The 21,501-nt window shown below is 38.7% G+C and overlaps 1 protein-coding gene across 3 annotated transcripts in view; it reads left to right on the top strand.

Annotated features, from left to right (window-relative positions):
* NTRK2 (neurotrophic receptor tyrosine kinase 2) overlaps positions 1-21,501 on the top strand; it is a 202,494-nt gene that overhangs the window by 18,960 nt on the left and 162,033 nt on the right. For all 3 annotated transcript variants that reach the window (XM_075278019.1, XM_075278024.1, XM_075278014.1), the window contains exons 5-8: positions 1,802-1,870; positions 7,950-8,101; positions 20,302-20,438; positions 20,534-20,666. In XM_075278019.1, coding sequence (XP_075134120.1) covers positions 1,802-1,870; positions 7,950-8,101; positions 20,302-20,438; positions 20,534-20,666 — 491 coding nt within the window. The remainder of the gene's footprint in view (positions 1-1,801; positions 1,871-7,949; positions 8,102-20,301; positions 20,439-20,533; positions 20,667-21,501) is intronic.

Here is a 21,501-nt window from a genome sequence, read left to right as displayed (position 1 = left end):
TGGACCTGGTGCTCCAGTTTCATTAGAAGACATTGGTAGTAAGCCATATGATAGGCGGGGAACCCTGGTATTGTATTGATGCCCAAGACTCTAGAGCCAAGTACTTATATAGGTAATTATATGATGACATTATATCATAGAGGGTCCTTGTGTACCCTTTACATTTTTCAAACAGGAAACTGAAAAAAACTTATCATATAGGCCTGTCATAGCTCTATGAGTTGAGTACAGTTATTCAATGACAACTTCTAAGGAAAGGGACAATTTGTGTTTTTAATAAGATACGATAAGATAATCCTTTGATAGTCCCACCATGGAGAAATTCAGTGTGTTACAGCAGCATGGATAATACAGTAATATATTACAAGAAAAGAGCACATACAAGCTCATAGCAGATAGAAAATATACTAGGAGTCATAGCAATTAAAAAGAAAGCCTTCAGGATCATTTAGTTCTCTGTATGGAGGGATCTTCGTTTAGCCTGATTATACTTTGCCTGACCGGGGTTGGGAGAAAGGACCTCCAATAGCGCTCCTTCTCATATTTGGGGGGAAGCAGTCAGTCACAGACAGTCAGGGCCTGGATTGGGATTTAAGCAATTGTACCCACCAGGTCAAAATTCATTTGTAATGTAATAATGTAGTCTTTTGATGGTGCTAGACAGATTTGCATTGGAAAATTGGTTTCCCTGAATCTGTTTTTTGTTGTATTATGCAAAGAGTGCATTTAGATATCTAGAGTAATTTGGGGAATTGATGTACATGATAAAACATAAGTTCATATTTGCTTTAAAGCATACCTCCGGTTATAAAGAACTTTCATAAATACAATAGTACATGTGAATATAAGAAACTTTGTAATATACTTTATTACAGATATCTGTTTCCTTTTCACCTTATTAGGCTGCATTCCTACTGCTGATCTTCATTCAGACAGTTTACATAAGTTTCCACTTTATGTATTTATTGGCTCGTTCTGTGCAGTATAGTGTCTTATCTGGAAAACATAATAGTATGGAAAGAGCTATCTTTCATTCAGAGAGCCCCAGAGTGTAGCTGCAGCAATTATTTGGGTGTCTTTTTCAGCACCTCCTTCCTCCTACTCTTTCCGTCATAGACTTGTATGAAGAAAGTAATTCAGCCTGAAAAGTGCAAAAGGAAGCCTATTTCTGTAATAAGATATACTTCTTACATTCACCTGAATTATTCATTTATAAAAAGTTGCCCATAACTGGAGGTACGCTTTAAATATAATCCCTGCTATTAATACTGGATATATGCATATGGTCATGAATTTTGGATATACACATATGGTCATGAATTGTGCATAAATTCTATATAAATAGTGAGGATAAAAGGTTGCCTAATTTTATTAAAAATTTAGGCTGGAAATTTAAAGGAGTTTCCCAACGCCATTGAGGCTGGAAATAGCCGAGTGCCCACTGTTATAGCGACCTTTTATGATGTCTCCTGATGGCATTCTGTTTGTGTTCAGGTTATGGCTGCAGCTGATCCCTGGTCTCAGCGATACCATTGAACAAGTGACACATGACTGCTGGGGTCAGCCATTGGTTACAGAATTGGTCTGGACACAAATGGAATATTATCAATGGACCAGTAACAGCAATCGGGCTGCTGCTGGTACAGAAGACATGTAAATGGCGTGAAAACTTTTTTTTTTTTTCAATTTACACTATTGCTAATATATGGGCAATGTTTTATGGAGTCAGACAAGGTCCTTCATATTAAATCCAAATTTGCAGTGTCTTTAAAGTCAGCTAAATATTTCTCTTTTATTTCAGAGACCTCTTCAAAAATAAGCTGCCTACGCTAAACAGAAGATTATTTCGTCACCTCTCCTTAACTCACCTGTAAGATATGTTTTATTATATTATAAAGTTATTCCATATGTATACCATCACCATGTCACATATCTCCAGCAGCATCTCCATATATATGTAAATGATACTAAATATTGGAGCGGAATATCTAGCTCATAATGCTAACAAATAGAGGAGATGTTGCCTATAAAAACCAGATTTCTACCAATCTCATTTTTTAAATTAATAGCTTGGTTGGTTGTGATGGGGAACATCTCAGCTTTTTTTGCCCCCTTTTTATCATGAGACCCTAACCATTTTGCCTAAAGGGCCTGAAATCCTTATTACAGGTTTGCATATAAAAACATGTGGAAATCATTTGACATTGTGCTTTCTAACCATACACACAGCATGCTACATTCCCTGTGAAGCTTCAATTTAGGATGGGCCGAATGTGTCCACGGAGCAGCTGCATTTTGATGTTACCCTTACACAGCCAAAGTACGCATTGTTATACTACTAGATATCATTGTGTAGTAATCTATTGCTTTAACCTAACACAGTGGGTATTGGATATCCCATGACACGCTAAACTGTGAGATATGCCAATTTCTATTCTGGATTATATTTCCTACACTTCCTGAACTGTTGGGACAAATTAGGTCATATCAAAATGTATATTTGTTTTGGCTTGTAACAATTTATCGTAGAGTTCTGGAATTGGACAGTGCTGCCCTTTAGTGCAATTTGTTAACCCTTGAGTTATTTCAGTGCTTCTGGCCAAGTGGCTAGTCTAGTATATTTCCAGGGGAGTACGCAGGATTTTTCACAGGGGGTGTTTCTCGGGGTGTAATGTGTATGGGGGTAGTGTGAGGTATGGAGTGGAGCGAGGTGGGGTGTAACAGAAAAATTCTACACACAATATAATGCCCTCTTAGTGCCCCTGTAAACTATATCCAATTCTCCCTTTCCCTGAATTCCAGGAGCATTGTGCAGTAACAGTGCAGAGCACACAAGGCAGTCTGTCAGCAAAAGAGATCCCTCTAACTGTAGAATGGGAAATCAATACAGGAAAGCAGCTGTCCTGATACATAAGAACAAGTGCAGGCAGGAGGATCCTGGATCCACACATCACTGGAAGGCACAAACCCACATGAGAAAAGTCTTAGGCCCAGTTCACATCTGCGTTTGGTATTTTGTTCGGGGAGTCCACTTGGGGTCCGTCCGAACGGAATACCAAGCGCATTGACAAGTGGTGAGCTTATGAAAGCACACAGACCCCATAGACTATGATAGGGTTTGTGTATTTTCCGCGCAATGTAGTCCATGTGACTTCATGAACTACTTTTCTCTCTGCATGTTCTGTGTGTACATCGCATGGAAAACACACGGACCCCATTATAGTCTATGGCGTCCGTGTGCTTTCAGTGCTTGTCAATACGTTCGGTATTCCATTCAGTGGGTCCCCATGCGGACTCTCCAAACGGAATACCGAACGCAAATGTGAACCAGGCTTTAGACCAGGTGTGCGTTGCAAACTGCATATCAGGGGTCTGAGATTGCATGAAATACACTTTTTTCCATGTAAAGATATCCATAGACATAAATAAATAGTTTTACATTTAGAAGGGTTTTCCAAGACTTTTTGTGTTACAGGCAGAGAAGAGAAAAAATGTGCTGAAATGAATTTTTGTAATTTAAAATCTCCTACTTTTTTGCAGAACTGTGTAAGCAACACAGTCCCTGTTCCAATAACTTCCTTAGGGCTAGTTCACACAGAGTTTTTTGGCAGCGGATTTTGAGACGGATCTGAATCAAAATCCGTCTCCATAAACGCCTCCCATTCATTTCCGCTAGTGTTTTTTTTTAGCTAGCGGAAAAACAAGCGACATGACCTATCTTCAGGCAGATTCCGCCTGGAAAAACCCATTGAAGTCAATGGGAGGTGCAAAAACCGCTAGCGTTTTTCAAAGAGAGGTTTCATGGTCCATACATTGTGCTGGAGTAAAAAACCCAAAAACTAAAAACGCCTCAAAAAACACTACAAAAAACGCTTGCGTCAATTTTTTTTTCTAATTCCTGAAGCAGATTTTTTCTGCTGCCAAAAAACTCCATGTGAACATACTCTTACTGATCCTGATCATGTACTGTCCATGATCATCAAGTGTTTTTAGCCAGGCCCATGTGATGACTGATGAAACCAGTATTTGTATAAACTTTATTGACTGCCAGAGCAGCCAGGAAGAGGTGGGGACTGGTCCAGATCACTTGAGAAACTATCTGCTGCTTCACACACCTAGATAATCACATCAGTTATTAGAGGCAGCAGCCGCATGGACAGAGAGACAAACACATTTTTTATTTTTTTTATTTGAACCCATCAGGTACTAACAGGCTGACATCATGGTAGATGCATAGGAAGAGTGAAGGAGACAAGCAGCATATGTTCCTCCCCCCTGCAAAAGATGTGAATGCTTAATCTTCAGTATCATGAAGGATCCTGCTCAGTCTGTATTCACGTAGTGTGTTTTTTTCCCAAAAATCAGAAATCCACATGTGTTTTTGGAATACACATGTGCAGGTTTCAAAAACTCCATGTGTTTTTTTTTTTAAATTGTTTTTCCAATAAAAATGCATGCTTTTTAAAGCCAAAATGCACCATGTGAACACAGGCTTACTGGGAATTGTGTCATTGGACCAGATTGTATGACAAAAGCAGACAAAGATACATTGTTAGTTGTACTACTAAGGCCTCTTTCTCATCTGCGTCAGTAATCTGTACAGGGGAGTCTGCACGGGGACCCCCCGAATGGACTACCGAACGCACTGGCAAGCGATGTGCAGTGAAAGCACACAGACTATAATGCGGTCCGTGTGCTTTCCGCACGGTCTCTGCACAAGTCATGCGGACAGGAAAGTAGATCGTGAACTACTTTTCTGTCCACATGTTCCGTGCAGAGACCGTGCGGAAAGCACACGGACCGCATTATAGTCTATGGGGTCCGTGTGCTTTCACTGTACACCACTTGCCAATGCGTTCGGTAGTCCGTGGGGGGTGGGTCCTCATGCGGATTCTCCTGATCGGATTACTGACGCAGATGTGAACGAGCTAGATTCACAACTGCGTCGAGGTTTCCTCTGAAAACTTTGTTGCAAAGTCCACCGAAGATTGGCAGAGAAAAAATTCCTGGATGGAGGACTTTTTCCTCCACATATTTCAGTTTAAAAAAGACGGACACAGCTCAGTTTTAGAGGTCCGCCTTTCTGTTCCCCAATGAACCCAAACAACGGAGAGCGAACACTAATGGAAACCTAGTGTTACACTATCTCTTGGTATCTGTCAATCTATGGACTGTAAAGGAGCAGTATGTGTGCACATGCATGTCCATAGTAATTTGTGTTCGGGGTGTCTGTTTATGCGGATTTATACACACACTTATTATTTATTTCTCTTGCTTGTATGGCGCCAACATGTTCTACAGCGTTTTACAGACATTCTCAATCAACTTACGTGAAAATACTCATGCATATTCTTGTGTACTATACATACAAATACATTTGCATATATATATATATATATATATATATATATATATATATATATATTTATTTATATATATATATATATATATATATGTGTAAGCATATATATACAGTATATATTTATGTTGTACATATACAGTATATGTTGTATAGAGCCTGAAAATCTGAGGAATGATACAAATGGTCAAAAATGGCTCATTCATATAACAAGCATTTCTTGCCTTTAGTCCTGTTTTCTTAGTCTCGGAAAAGCCCTTTACACATAAGGAATGTATGGTGTATGGGGCTTCTTTAGTTGATGCCATACTTCACCCAGGTCATAGTTCAATGACAAATCTTCTTTAGCCTAGCAAGATTTATTTAAGGTTATCTATCTATACAATAATGTTATCTATCTATCTTACATATCCAAAAAAAAAAGACACAAGCCAGTTCATCCCCAGTTATTAATAATGGTTGGAGGCATGTCATATTTCTTGTCTTTACCCCTTGTCTAACAAATGGATTGATTTTGGCTTTTCTAATAAATATTAGAAATAAGCTATATTTATACTTTTTACTTTAAGGCTAGGGCCCCACATAGTGAAACGCAGCTTAAAAACACTGAGGGTAAAAGCTCACAGAAACTGTCTTTCTGCGGTGTGTTTCATTGAGGTTTTGTATTTTTTTCTGCTTTATTCCTTCCTCTATTAAATCTATATGGAAAAAAGAAGTGCCATTCCGCAGCTAAATGAACATGTTTTTGAAAAAAGCTGCTTTTCTGCAGCTTTTTCCCCCACAATATATGGATGTGATTAAGCCAACTCTCATTCACTTTACTACATGCAGCTTTTGTCTCCGCTGTAATTCTACAACGTTGGGTCATAACCAAATATAGGTTTAATATGATTTATATACCAAAAAAATCTGAGTACAACACATATGGCTGTCTACCTGTTACTTATCAATTATCTGTTACAACAAGTGTTTTATGGTTAGGAGTTATAATACTCTGTTATCTGCACAGCTCCAATGAGAAATTCTATAAAGTAACAAATTATTGCACCCAAACAAAGCATCTATTATTGTGCTACTATCACATATGGATTATGTCATCAATGTAATACACATCACTTGTTACAGGGTAAAATATCCCCCCTGACAACCACCCTCCCCCTTTCCCTATCATTTACAATTGTCATAAATGGTCTGTGGTTGTGTTCTAGCCTTGAGTTATTTGTCACTATCAATGATACTGCTGGATTACATTATGTGAAGGAATGTTAATATGAATCACTTGGGAATGATAAACTGTTTTTAAGGGTCCTTTAAAACATCTCTGTGATATTGTACAGCCAGGCAAGATGGTTAACTAATCTTTAAAGTACTACAAAGTAGATTAAATGGAGAGCAAGTTGCGATCTCATCACAACATGAGAAATGAAGAGTAACCCAAATATAGATTACTCATTACTTATCAGGACTCCGCCATGTTAACCATTCCAGTGAATGGAGCTGTTCAATAACTGCGCTCAAAGTTCCCATTCATGTTACCTCCTTTTACTAATTTACAGTCTATCTACTTTACCTCGAACAGTCTTTCCATAAATTACCTTTATGTCTTTTAAAGTGATTGTTTATGTAACAGAGAAGTCACAAGTTCAGCATATCTACAGAAATAGTAGTAGTTCTTGTATATATGTTGGTCTAAAGGTGCTAGTGCAATGGCCACTGCTGGGCAGGACAAGTACCATACGTCAGAAAGTATATATATTGGCAATCATTTGTATTGCCTATTTGTGAAGGCCTATGCAAACTGGCCAGGGGAGATATGATCACTGCTGCGATGGTTCCTCTCCCATTGGGCTACACCGCTTATCAACAGCACATCCAGTGATGTAACTAAAATCTTGTGGCCCCAGAGCAATGTTTTGTCCTGGGCCCCCTACTATATCCCTACAGCGAATTCTTCATAGTGATGGTTATGTGTGCTAAGGAGCTTAGTGTGGTTAGGGTAATCTGTGGGTCTCCTTGGTTTATAGGCCAGATGGAAGCTGCAATCTGAATACTGATGCCAGTGCTTATGGGCCCCCTTAGGCGCCTGGGCCCTGGTGCAACTGCACCCTCTGCACCTGCTCAAGTTACGCCCCTGAGCACATCCATGTTTACATAGGACAAGAAACTCCTGATAATCCTGCATCTTTAGTTGTTCATTGGTTGGCTGATCAGAAATACCAATAAACATGGCAGTTATCAGTAACAAGCGTCTCTAGGGATGCTTGTTCCTGATATTTGCCCCAAATATTATACCATGTACAGATTGTATAATATACTATATGCTGTACGGCAAACTGATTTTGTAATATACTGAATGAACAGTGTCCAGATCATATGCCAAACTGATTATTGATGGATTAATGATTTGATCATTTATTTATTTCTCTTGTATAGCGCCATCATATTCTGCAGCGCTTTACAGACATTGCTAGTCACTGTCCCATATAGGGCTCACAATCTAAATTCTCTATCAGTTTGTCATAATGATTTTATTGTGAATTGTAGCAAAATCTATTCTAAAGAGATGCTGATATAACGTCTGTTCTTCCAGAATTCTAGGTAACAATCCATTCCTGTGTACTTGCGAAATAATGTGGATCAAAGTTTTTCCAGAGACAAGCATTATAGACAAACATAACATATACTGTTTCAATGAATATGGCAAAAGGATACCGCTAAACAGTATGCACATCCCCGACTGTGGTAAGATGTTATTAATTCTATATTTTCATGTTGGTCCTGTTTGACTACAGAATTATACAAGGTTCCTAAGAAACTAATCACCAACTTGTTAGTGTATGACATACTATCCCATACATCTAAAAGGGGGTTGTAGAAATTCATGCTTGTGCTCCAGAAACAACCCCTTGTAGATGTGTGGAATGTATTGTTTGTTGTGTGTGAACATCCCCTTAGGGTACTGTATCTCCGACTGCATCTCTCATGTTTTATGGATAGTATGGTTGTGTTGTCACTTTTGTTGTTACATGGTGTTGCATACAGATTTTTCTGGTGATATTTTAGGCCATTAAACATTTCTTTGGAACATTTTGCCATTTTATAAACAAATAAAACAAACAAACAAAAAAAAAACCTGACTGGATAAATGTATATGGTAAACAATATGGCCCCAGAAAAGCACCCGGATACATAGACATTTGTCCTAGGTTGGCTTCTCTGCACCTTTGTGATATATGTTTATAATGCTGAGAAAGCTTATAACATGGACACTATTTTTTAGAGGTTTACATTAGCCAGACAATAGCCAAAGGAGTATATTCCACATGCATGTCAGTATACCAAAGATTGGTGAAGGGTAGTAGACTGTAGTAGTCTGTTCAGTAGTATCCAGGAAAAAAATTGTATATGCTGTATACATGTACATGAAATGTATGTTTCTTTACAATGGGACCCTAAAGGTAATGGCAGCAATTAAAGCAGAGGCCATAAAGACAATGGGACTAAAGCGTTAGTCATGCTCCCAAAATCCTTCTAGGTACGCAGTGATGCCTACAATACTGTAATCCAGTCCTGCCTTCTATAAGGCAACGCTCTACATTTATAGAAACCTTTTCCCCCAAATTGCATAAGCTTCTGAAATTGTCTGATCATGTGCAACATGTGGAACTATTCGCCAGTGTGACGTTACGTCTAGGTAAACAAATGCAGCTATGATAAATCACTATGTTAGAAGATTTTAATGGCGGTACTTATAATGTCTTTATGTGCACATGGAAAGCTCTGTAAACACTATTAATGTAAAAGTAAGGAATGTCATAGAATTTTCTAGAGGCACCTCAATAAGCTGACCTTGTCTATTACAACATTATAGACAGCAATCTTCATGTTGTTATATATATATATATATATATATATATATATATATATATATATATATATATACCGTATTTTTCGGACTATAAGACGCACTGGACTATAAGACGCACCTAGGTTTTAGAGGAGGAAAATAGGGAAAAAAAAATTTGAAGCAAAAAATGGTAAAATATTTAATATTTGGGAGTTGTAGTTTTGCAACAGCTGCAAGGCCACATTGACAGGTGACCCTGCAGCTGTACGGGGACGCATAGAGTGGGTTTTTTTGCGGGGCCAGAAGTACTTTTTAGTTATACCATTTTGGGGAATATCTATTGCTTAGATCACCTTGTATTGGAAAAAAAAACCCGGTGGTTTATGACATATGATCTTCTACTTTTATATATATGTTCTAGGGACAGGAGGTGATTTAGAACTTTTATTTTTCATATTTTTATTATATATTTTTAAAGTTTTTTTTTTTTTTTTTTTTTTACTATTTTATTCCCCCCCCCCGGGGGCTTGAACCTGCGGTCACTTGATTGCAAGTCCCATAGACGGCAATACAAGTGTATTGCCGTCTATGGGACATTCTGTCTATTAGTATTACGGCTGGTCATAGAGACCAGCCGCAATACTAATATAGCCGTGACAGGCCGGGGAGCCTCATTAGGCTCCCGGCTGTCACCCGAACAGGTCGGCTCCTGCGATATCGCCGCGCAGGAGCCGGCCTGCAACTCTACAGTTACGGGGCCGGTGGGGACCGGCCCCGGGGGAGAAGAGGCCGCTGACAGACTGCAGACCCGGCATCCGCTGTACTAGAGAGGCGGATGCCGGGGAGGGATAGACGCCGGGGCCTGAGACATCGCTGCCCTGCCCTGCCTGAAGCCAGCGGCGGGGGGACGGAGGAGCGGAATAGCATCACTCCTCCCGCTGCTGGCTTCAGGCAGGGCAGAGGATCGTAGCGATGTCTCAGGCCCCGGCGTCTATCACTTCCCGGCATTCGCCTCTCTATTACGGCGGGTGCCAGGCCAGGCACATTCAGACTATAAGACGCACCCTTCTTTTCCCCCAAAATTTTGGGGAAAAAAAGTGCGTCTTATAGTCCGAAAAATACGGTATATGATGTAGCAGATTTAACCTGAACTTCTTGGTTAAACTGTTGCTTTGTGCTTTGTTGCTTTTTATCAAGGAAGACAACAAAAAACAATAAATTTTTTTTGTTAAGATGCCACATTGAAGCAGTTTAATCAATTGCAGAAATATATATATATATATATATATATATATATATATATATGCAAATCACAGCATGATGTCTATAACTGCTACAAATAGACCAATACTTTGTAAGGCTATGTAATAAAATAGGGAATATAATAGTCAAAGGGCCCAATCCTTGGAGAAATATGATCACACATCACAATATCGATTTACTAAGTGCTGGTAAGAGACACATTCCCTAGAGTATATTATTTTTAGTGTTTAATACTGGTTGATAATTATGTATAAGCATAATTGATTTTTGTTCATACTTTATCACTACAATTCTAGTAAAACGTTTGTTTGTACAGCTTCAAGTGGATAGTCCAAGTTAGACATTCTTATTGACTGTTCTTAAGGATTGTTGTATACTGTCATTTGTAATGAAGTGTCACAATGCTTAGCCACAATTCAGATCTCTGTCAAAACTAGATAACTGTGTAAGATAAATATATGTGTATAGGGTTATAAATATTATTCTACATGATTCAGTTATATTGACACAGATATTGAATTTCCTAGCTGTACTTGGATGTGTTAAATCGTTTATGCTCAGTAAAAATCCAGATGTGTTGACATTATAGAGCATAGGTTCACATTTAAGATACATTCTGCATAACAATATTTTAAACTGTTTGCTTTCAGCAAGCTACTAACAAAGGTTTTGTGTTCAAGGGGTGGGGAGGCGTGCACAGACAAGGGTTAGTTTAAGGGAGCATAACTGTGGAAGGATTTAGATTAGGAAATGTGATAGACCTGTCTGAAGAGATGTGTTAATATGATTGTCCAGGGTAGAGCATTCCAGAGAAGTGGTGCAAATTTGGAGAAATTTTAGAGATGAGTGTGGAAGGTTTTAACAATAGAGGATGTTAGTCTTAAGTCATTGGCCGAATTGAGAGAAATAGTGGGGTCATAACAGCTGGTTTGAAAGAGAAGGCAAAAGATTTCAGAAGAAAAAGAGAAGTGAAATATTGTATTGTGGGGATAACGTCTTTCCTTAGGGAGAGACCACCTTCTCAGGTGTGTGGAGACTTATACAGCCATAGTTGCTCCACTGCAAAGGAACATGGGAAGAATATGCAAATCTGTCTCCCAAGATGTAAACAGAGAGACAGTGTCTCTGTTATGCTGCCCTGCTATAGAGGGCAGCATAACAGAGGCACTGTCTCCCTGTTTACATCTTGGGAGACAGATTTGCATATTCTTTAAATATTGTATTAAGGTAAGTATTGACAGTTGGGGACAGAGACTAGAGAAAAAGTAAGGGGAAAAGGACACTAATGCAGGTTTCTTCTTAAGGCCCGGTTCACTTTTGCGTTCGGTACTCTGTTCAGAGAGTCCGCTTGGGGACCCCCTGAACAGAATACCGAACGCTTTAAAAAGCGGTAAGCAATGAAATCACACAAACCCCATAGACTATAATGGGCTCTGTATCTTTTCTGCATGGTGTTCTCACAAATCATGCAAAGACAAATGTACTTCAAGCAGTACCATGTGTAATAAGGTCAGTGCTGCCGATAATCCATGCAGCTCAATGGGTAGAAATTGTTGCAGCAGAGATTGCTCCTTCTCCCTTTCACTTTGCATCGGCCTGTATAATAAGGCTGACACAAGCAAATGTCAGTGTTTCTCATTGATCAGCTCTTCACCCGCAAGAAATCTGACCATCTAATATAGCTTTAAGACCCCAATATGTGACAATAAATAAGGGGGTGTGATATCATGAAGTCAGCTGAAGTTAGAGTGATAAAAATAATTACCATTATTCTCCTCTCTTGCATACTGTCAGTACATGTGTTCCCCTGCATACAGGTTGAAATAAGAGCTGTGAGTATATGCAGCTCTTCTTTAACCAGTGCTAGCTCTGGTTCTATTGGGATTACAGGCATGATTTTGGCTTTAGGTACCTTTAAAATAACTGTTTACACTGAAGTTTTACTGCCATGGCTATACTATTAGGTATATCCAATATGTAAAATTTGCCAGCTACATATATATATAGCTGTATACTATTAGGTACTTTGCTCAAAGCCTGAGCAGAACTCAGGCAAAACTGTTTGGGGGGAGGGGGTTTAATGTATAATCTTTAGCTAACCTAAGCGATATGTAATAAAGTAAACGTGAATCTAGGAAGTAAAACGAGTTATCTGGTATATAATCTACAATAGGGATTATAATACTGCATACGGCGTAATGTGCCATACCTGTCTCTTGTACTAAATGAGTATATGTAACATATACATGTTATGTAACCTGACCTATAAGTAGCCACTTAACTATCAGCAGTGCTGTATCTATATCATCTATAGTCTGCAACCACATTTTACCATTACTTTATTCCACTTTATCTTGACAAAGCTGTTACTTATGTTAAATGCATTTATTATATGAGTCCACATCTGATTTGGACTGACTTAATCCTACACACTTGGAGAGTAATTCTTTCCGCCAAGAATTGACATCCCATATTGTTTTGAGTCGAGCGTCTGGCCACAGTCCAGTCACTGGAAGAGGATATGATAGATTGTATCTTGCAGGTGAACAAATAAAAAAGAAGACAGTGTGAAATTCTCTGTGCAGGGAGTTGTAAGGGTTTTATGAGAATCACATGATAAGAATGGAAACAAAACCTTATAAAGTAACCAAGGCTTATTTTATGTGTAAATTCAGTCTTAATTTATTAGGTCATGATATGTGAGAAACATGGAGCTGTGCATTACAGAGACTGGAAAAAGACAGGGTTTTCTCTTGTTTTGAATCCTATGACTTAAGGATTAAATTTCATCAATACTAAAACCATAAATTACTTAAAGGAGACCGCTCCTATTTTTTACCCCCATACACACGAAGCAGCAGGAGCAAGGCAAACTGTGTTGATGCCCAAAATGGCATTTTTCGCATGCATTCCCCTTTATTTCTTTCAACACAGTAGTTGCTGAATGGACTGTCTTGCATGAAATTGTCCCAATTTGACTCTTTTCTCCACCAATCCATAGTGTTCTTTTCTAGAGGGAAATTGGTTAGAAAAACTTTATGGCAGAACATTGCATTAAAACCATAAATTTCCCCTATCCACTTTGGAGGGCACTAACCAACTGCCTATTGAGCCCATCTCTCTTCCCATAAGTATGTAGCATTTATGTGAATTATTTAGTTTATTCCACCGGATGATATATATCTACAAATGTCCTGTCCTTGTCTTCTGTAAACTGACTTCCTAGCGATCTTCTTGTTGGAAGAAGCAGAATTGTAATATAGAGCATGCATGGGAGGGAGTAGAAGGTTGAACCTATGATAAGACAATAGACATTTTTAAGACCATCGTAGACTCCAAGTAGACAACGCAGCTAAGATGCAGTTACTGTGAAAATACAAATAAGGAAGAAAGATTGTAGGTAAGTTCACATCTGCAGTAGATTTCTGTTGACTATAACGGGGTCTGTCGGTATCCATTACAGTACTCATCATTCTGCCAAAAGCAAATGTGAACAGAGCTGAAATTTGAAGCTCCTGGGCCTCAGTGTAAAATCTTTACTGGGGCCCCTGCCTACTTCTCATTTAGAATAGTGGTATCTTTTATGTATCAGAGACACCTTTGAGACCCCCTACGTGTCCAGGGCCAAGTAGCCATTGCTACAGCTGCCCCTTATATAGGTGTGCTCCTGGATGTGAACATACCTTGCCCAAAGTTATTGATTCAGTGACATTATTAACAGTGATATGTGGTATATGAAAGTGAAACAAATAACTGCATGTTTGCTCTTTTGCATACTGGTGTAAAGTATCATTGTTTCATAAGACAAGGTCCATATGTTATGGAATTGCTGAATATTTTACCAGGTGAATTGCGGCAGAATACAGTATTGCAGCAGAGGGATGAGATTTTACCAATCCCATCTTTTCTGCAAAAAGATTATGTCAATTTCTATTCTACATTTTCATCACGATTTTGACCCTTTTCATTGTAGCTGAATGAAGTCTGCTCTAAATCCACTGTAAAGTCTGCATGTTATACATGGATAGTTTGCCGAGGACTGACTACAGATTTGTTGCAATATTCAGTATGTGGATCTTCCTTAAAGGTGTCACATTCGGCATACAAGGACTATATTGTGCATTCCTGCTTTCACCAGTTATAGATTGCAATACAAATACAGAGATGGATGACATGAAAAGTGAGGGTTATATTTGGAAGAAATGTCACTATGCTTCAATTCTAACGGTTGCTATTCATTGTGTTCTGTGGTTGTTCTACACTGCGGCTAGAGACATTCGCCATCTTCTGAGAAGTGCGAGGTGATGAAACGCATGTGATGATACAACATTATTAGCAGCTTGACCTGAGATTGTAACAATCATCTTTTCCTGTCTTTGGTTCCTCCTCGAGAGTCTCCCCATTCCTTCTCCCCACCCCTGCCACTGCAGACATGAAGAGGCACTGCGCTAGTGAAAATGTCATTCTACTTCTCACTTGTTTCCATAGCAACAGAACACAGAAATGAATAAACTAGTCATGTGGTGAAATGTTCCTGATCATTTCCTTCTCTTCCCCGCACACCATAGAATTCTGTCAGATGTTCTTCTACGATGTAGCTTATAAAACCAAGATAAAGCGGCTTTAGAAGGACCTGAATAGTGTCCCTGCCTTACTGCAGCCTGCCTGTATTGCTAGAAGCAGATGACTGGCCATTTACTGGAATGTTTTCTGCTTTCTTTCATCCATTTTCTGCAGTCTCAGTTTCATCAGTTTAAGATGGCTGCTCAAAGTATTATTAGCAATAATATTGCAATATGTAATGTGTGGCTGACACTATAAATATAAGGTTACACAACAAGGCTGGGTTCACACTACCATTGTTAGTGTCCATTGCTGTCATCCGTCATCGGATGACAGTAGTGGACATTAACTGTAGCAGAGAAACGTACACAGACGGTTTCACCTCCGTCCGTGTCCATTCCCGTTGATACTAATGTAAATAACATCACAGACCCTTTCATCATCTTTGTTTACTATTGTAACAGAATAAAAAGTCTTCTACTAAGAAAGGCTCCATCATATTTGTTATATTGGGTGGATGCAGACAAACACCTGACAGAGAGAGCTCTGTCTGCATCTGTCTGTTAAAGGGGCTCTATCAGCAAAATCATGCTGATAGAGCACCACATATGCGTGAATAGCCTTCTTCATCCACGCCTCCTCTTCCTGCGATGTCCTCGGGTCCCGTATTCCTCCGGCACTCGTGAACTGACATTGCTAAAAAAAATGGCGTGGGCGCATGTGCAGTAGCCGTAGTAGAAGCAGCATGCTACTGCGCATGCGCCCAGGCCTTTTTTTAAGCAATGTCAGTTCGCGAGTGCCGGAGAAGACGGGACCCAAGGACATCGCAGGAAGAGGAGGCGTGGATGAAGAAGACGGCGGACCCTGAATGCCCGCCCACCGTGCACGATGGGTAAGTTTATCACATTCTGTTTTAGGGTTTTATTTTAAAACGGGGGGTAGTTTAATATAACATTTACGGTGCCTGAATAGCCTTTTTAAAGGCTGTTCACGCATATGTGGGGCTCTATCAGCATGATTTTGCTGATAGAGCCCCTTTAATGTCCAATGCTGTCATCCTTTGATGGATAACCACAATGGACATTAACACCATTAGAGTGAACCCACCCTAATACATGTTATGATCAGGTATAAAGGGACAGGAAATTTTAACTTTTAATACCGTTAGACATGATTCTGCCATTGCTCTTTCCATTCTAAATGTTTCAAAGTCTGAATATTCAGTGACAACAGTAAAGGGAGTCCCAGGGAGTCCAGAATGTCACTCAAACTAATAAGGGTGCTTTATAGGGGCCTTTACTAGAATCAGATACATCCATCCGTGTCTACAAACTGAGCAATGCAGAGAATAATTATCTTTTTATGGATATAGAAATCAGCCTTAGCGGCATCAGTGATGGGGCTTCATTCACCAAATCTACCGACAGATTGCTGTGAAAGGAATGGAGACTGAAAAATGTAATTCACTACTGAAGGTGCAACATTGGGCAACAATTTTAGAGGCCATTCAGAGCACTTGACACTCTTGATCTAGTAAATCAGGCCACATCCCTGATGCACTAATAGGCTGGTTTGTATACACATAAAAAGATTTGTATTTCTCATTTCTTCACTGCTTTGTGGCCACAATTAACTAAGGCTCTATACATGGAGAATCTGGAGAATCTTTTCTAAAAACTGTGCATCGTACTATTTCTCTGTTATTGCTCCAAGAAATGGGTGTTGCTATATTCCTTTTCTAAGATGCACGACCCTACACTGTCTAACATTGTGAGCACTGACTGGCAAAAATCAGACTTTGCAGGGATAGACCTCTGTCTGGTAACAAAAGCTGTCTATTTATTTGTAAGATTCTAGGAGGAATAGCACAACATATTATATCATATAATGTAACTGTCGTTAACTTTTTTTTTTTACGAGCGTGTATATGGGAGTTTACGGAACATTTTTGTTATTTAATATATTAACCTATTTAAAGGGGTATTCCCATGAACATAATTATTTTAAATTTGTAGATAATTAGAAGTTAAACATTTTGGCAAATATAAGTAATTAAATATTTTGCAGAGTTTTAAAGATTTTCTCTAAATATCTTGTGGTCACAGTCTGCTGTCTTGATCAGTTGCCAGTGGATACAACCATGAATGCAGGATTTTTCTAAGTTCAGAAAATCAGCCATGATTTCTTTATTGTGGCCGGGATATCTTCTGATACATGTAGTGTCCCTGCCTGATAACCCAGGTACAATAAGAAAATCATGGCTGGGTTCCTGGCAAGTCTCAGACCATAGAACGTGTCTGCATTTTTGGTCGTATCTAATGGCAACCAATCAAGACAACAGACTGTCACCACTAAGATGGTTAGAGGAAATCTTTAAAATTCTGCAGAATTTTTAATTACTTATATTTGCAAAAATGCTTAACTTTTAATTATCTACAAATATAGATACAATTATGTTCACCTTTAACTTCCTTTTAATAGAAAACAGTTTTTACAGTCTCTCTCTAGCAACCCTCTAAATAAGTGTTGCAAGGGAGAATTCATACATATTACTGTGTATTGCTAGTATGTAGCTATGCCACAGTTGCTTGGAAAAGGGGTCACATAAGATAGCGTATCTAGCCATAAAAAACTAAATATCACTAGTTAAAAATAAAATCAGGAATGTAAGCTTATCGTGCAGCAGCTCCTGCGGATTTCATATGGCTTCAGAATCACTGTTCTAGGTTGTATACAGCTATTTAAAGGGCTCCCTTTACTACATTTGCACATACTGAGACTATACAGTGTGCAAGGATTTTCCATGGTAATGTTTAGAACTTTACAACCTGTTTTCTACTAAAAAGAAGTACAATAAGTAATAATAAATAAAGTATATTTTAAAAATGTCCACCAAACACCCTAACACAATTGTAAAGAGAAGGTGGAACAACACCTAACCATTAACACATCATTAAAAATTCATTAAGAATTGTTTAATGGTGAGTCCAACACTATTTACTAAAATGTACAAGGCAGGGGTGCTGACAGGTTCTCTTTAGGCTCATTTCACACATGTGCAGTTGTTTCTTGTGATGTAAGTCTTTTTCCGGCACTCATTCTCAGTTTTGGCGCTTGATTTGAGTCCATGGCATTGGTTTTTTTTTGCTTTTTTTTTTTACACCATGCTCTAGACATGGCATTTTCCAATACAATTTCCCATGTAGTAAAAATAGAAATATAGCGTGAGTTGTAATATAGCGTGAGTTTACCAGCTTCACACACTAGTACAGTGTGAAGGTAGCCTTAAAACGGTTGTCTGGCTTCTAATCGATTTGGATTAGTCACCACCATATTATTAGTAGGGATCCAACACCTGGACCAAGCACAGATCAGCTTTCCAGCAGCATCTGAGCGCTCAAAGCTATAGCAGTAGAGAACGTGCAATCCAGCTGCCCCATCCACTGCATAGCCATTGTTGCAGGGAAGTGAAGCTCTTCTCCTATTACTTGAATAGGTGAGTATGCATGTGCTCCACATCCACTGTTGCTGCTCCTGGCACCTACAGGCTTCCAAAACAGCTGATCTGTGCAGGATCCTGGAGTTGGATGCTCAGAGATCATATCCTATGGATAGGTCATCAGTATAAAAAAAAATTCAAAGGGGACAGAAAACCCCTTTAGGTTAGTAAATACTGTGCATTACAATACCTGCAAAATGGTTGGGACTCAGATTAATCCGCAGTGGAAATTCTGCAATTCTAAAACCATTGCATTTTTGTAAATCACAGCATATCAGTTATACCTACGGAAATGTTGTTGATTTCCCTATAGGTATAATAGAGGCAGAAAGTCCGCAGAGGAAAACTCTGTGGACTTTCTGTGAAAAGCACTTCGGAAAAAAACGCAATGTATTTCCGACACAGTCTTTTCCGCAGCGCTTTTTGGCTGTGGCTCGCAATGTGAAGCCTTAGCCTAAAATGGTTGGTATAAGGTTAGAAACACGTGGTTGCTTTCAAATCTTGTCCATGTTCGGCGTCACCTACTGAGAAAGAAACCAACTCCAGTTTTCCAACCTTTTATAATGCAGCAAATAGATTTGGGTAGATCAGATAGAGAAATATTTCTAATTTTTGCAATAGCTTTATTAAAATAAAACCATTGTAAAAAAAAAAAAAAATCTGCAACTCCATGATGCAATGCTAATTCATTAAAACATACAGCATGATGTATAGGACTTGTAGAATGCCTAACCTCGAAATATACCGTAGTCATCGTCTGTTTTACATGCTGGAAAAGAGAAACCAAATTATGGGAAATGATTTGTTCCTCTCTGCTGTTAATGATTCCCAATTCATTTTATGGGCCCAATTAAACAGAGAGTGATAATTCAGGAAGAAATTGCTGTCTGCATTATTGAGTCTAAGTGTAATGTAATAATACAGTTAGGAAGACACATGATTTAAAGATATAATAGAATGCAATGCTGTAAATGATATTTAATTCATACCCTCTTACTCTGACTAGATCTGGATATCCTCTCTTGTTTGATGTTTCCTACGCATCCTAAACATATATTTTTTAGTTTATATATAATCTGTCTTTCACGGAGGGAAACCCAAGAATGTTGCTTGATTTTTATGCTTTATTTTTTTTAACCAAATGAACTTATATTTAACAACTGAAACAAATGTACTAATAAGTAATGCCATGAAACGTATAGTCTGCTAGTGTGAAAATCCCAAAAGATATGTATAATTATGTATGTATGATTCCAAACTTTAGAATTTTTTGAATATTAAAGCAGAGATAAAATCAGTAGATTTGTTAAATGTAAGATATCACCATTTTTATTACAAATTAATATGCGACTGTATATATTTTCACTCAATTTTCTGTGTATCTTTATGGTGGTGACACCCTGGCCAATAAGTTGTTTGGAGCTGTGAATATCAATTTATAATCTATTTACTTCTATAGGTGAATGTTGTGGGCATGCTTTTCGATTTGATCAGAAAGCACTGTGTAGGGAGTGGAGCAATATGCTTTGTTACAACTATGTAATAGATAGATAGATAGATAGATAGATAGATAGATAGATAGATAGATAGATAGATATGAATGTGTATACATATTGAATGTTGTAGCATATTAAGGGTCAGCTCCGTACATTGTGTGATAGCCAAGATGGAGCGCCATAATCTAATATTAATTACCTATCCGAGATTGATTGTTGTCATTAATAACCACTAATCTGGTGTTGAATTTAAAGTCCTTTTTTCCTTCCACAGATCTGCCTAAAGTTAATACAAGCACTCAAGAACTTAAAGTTCTGGAAGGTAACAGTACTAGTGTATACTGTGAAGCGTCCGGACTACCTGATCCCAATGTCTCCTGGGATGTATCACAGATTAAGTCTAACACTTCGGTAAGACCCAGCATACAAAGTACAAAGTAATCTTACGCATATTATCAAACTGAGTGAAAATATGACATTACTTATTATACTTATATCTCCTTCAGATAGAGATGGTAAAGCATGGTGGTTTCCTTACACTGAAGAACGTGACATCACTAGACAACACAAAAACTCTTGTCTGTACAGCAGAAAATGTTGTGGGAGAAGAGCAAGTCTTTGTGGAGCTCAATGTACATTGTAAGTAAAGATTGGTTAGACACTATCATTTAAATATGATTGCTTATCATGAACGCATTTTATCAAATATATTAGCATGACCATTATACACTGAGGAGACCACAGAGTACAATAATAGCACCAAAGCAGAGGGGGTTCACCTGAAGAGGCTCTAGGGGGGGCTCTTGGGAGCATGTTATATTGTGTGGGGCCACTGTGGAGCATATTATACTGTGCAGTGGCCACTGTGGAGCATATAGTACTGTGTGTGGACCCACTGCAGAGCATATTATACTGCGTGGGGCGCCAATGTGGAGCATATAATACTGTGTGGGGGACAGTTTGGGGCATATAAGACTGAGTGAGGTCATTGTGGAGTGTTTAATACTGTGTGGGGTACCTTCTTTATTCAGATCACACACCCTCTGTTTTATAGCAGCCATGCACTATTATAACAGCTTCTAATAACGTTGCATGGTGATTATAAAACAGTTCTTGTGCAATGTAAATAGTGAAGGAGTCACAGCGCTTGAAAAAGTACCACAGTAACTTCAAAAAGTTAAACAGCAGGGGCCCTGGTTGTTGGACCGCCACTGATCTCTTACATCTATTAGAATGTTACAATGTTGATCAGTTGTTTCCCACCGTTTGCAGCTCCCAGTATTGAATACATGCTGGGCACTGCTCACTCATCGTATTCTTGTTAACTGCAGTTGTTGAAATCTGAGATTTTGCTGCAGCGCCCATAACCATCGCTATCAAGAAGTTACTTTAGGGAGTGGATAATGGGACAAAAGTTTTAATCAGGGCCCATAAGACTTTTCGAAACGCGTTGTGTGAGAGGCTATTAATAAAC

Source organism: Leptodactylus fuscus, chromosome 1, assembly GCF_031893055.1.
Source record: "Leptodactylus fuscus isolate aLepFus1 chromosome 1, aLepFus1.hap2, whole genome shotgun sequence".
NCBI classification, from domain to species: Eukaryota; Metazoa; Chordata; class Amphibia; order Anura; family Leptodactylidae; genus Leptodactylus; species Leptodactylus fuscus.
This window is presented reverse-complemented; position numbering and strand designations above follow the sequence as displayed.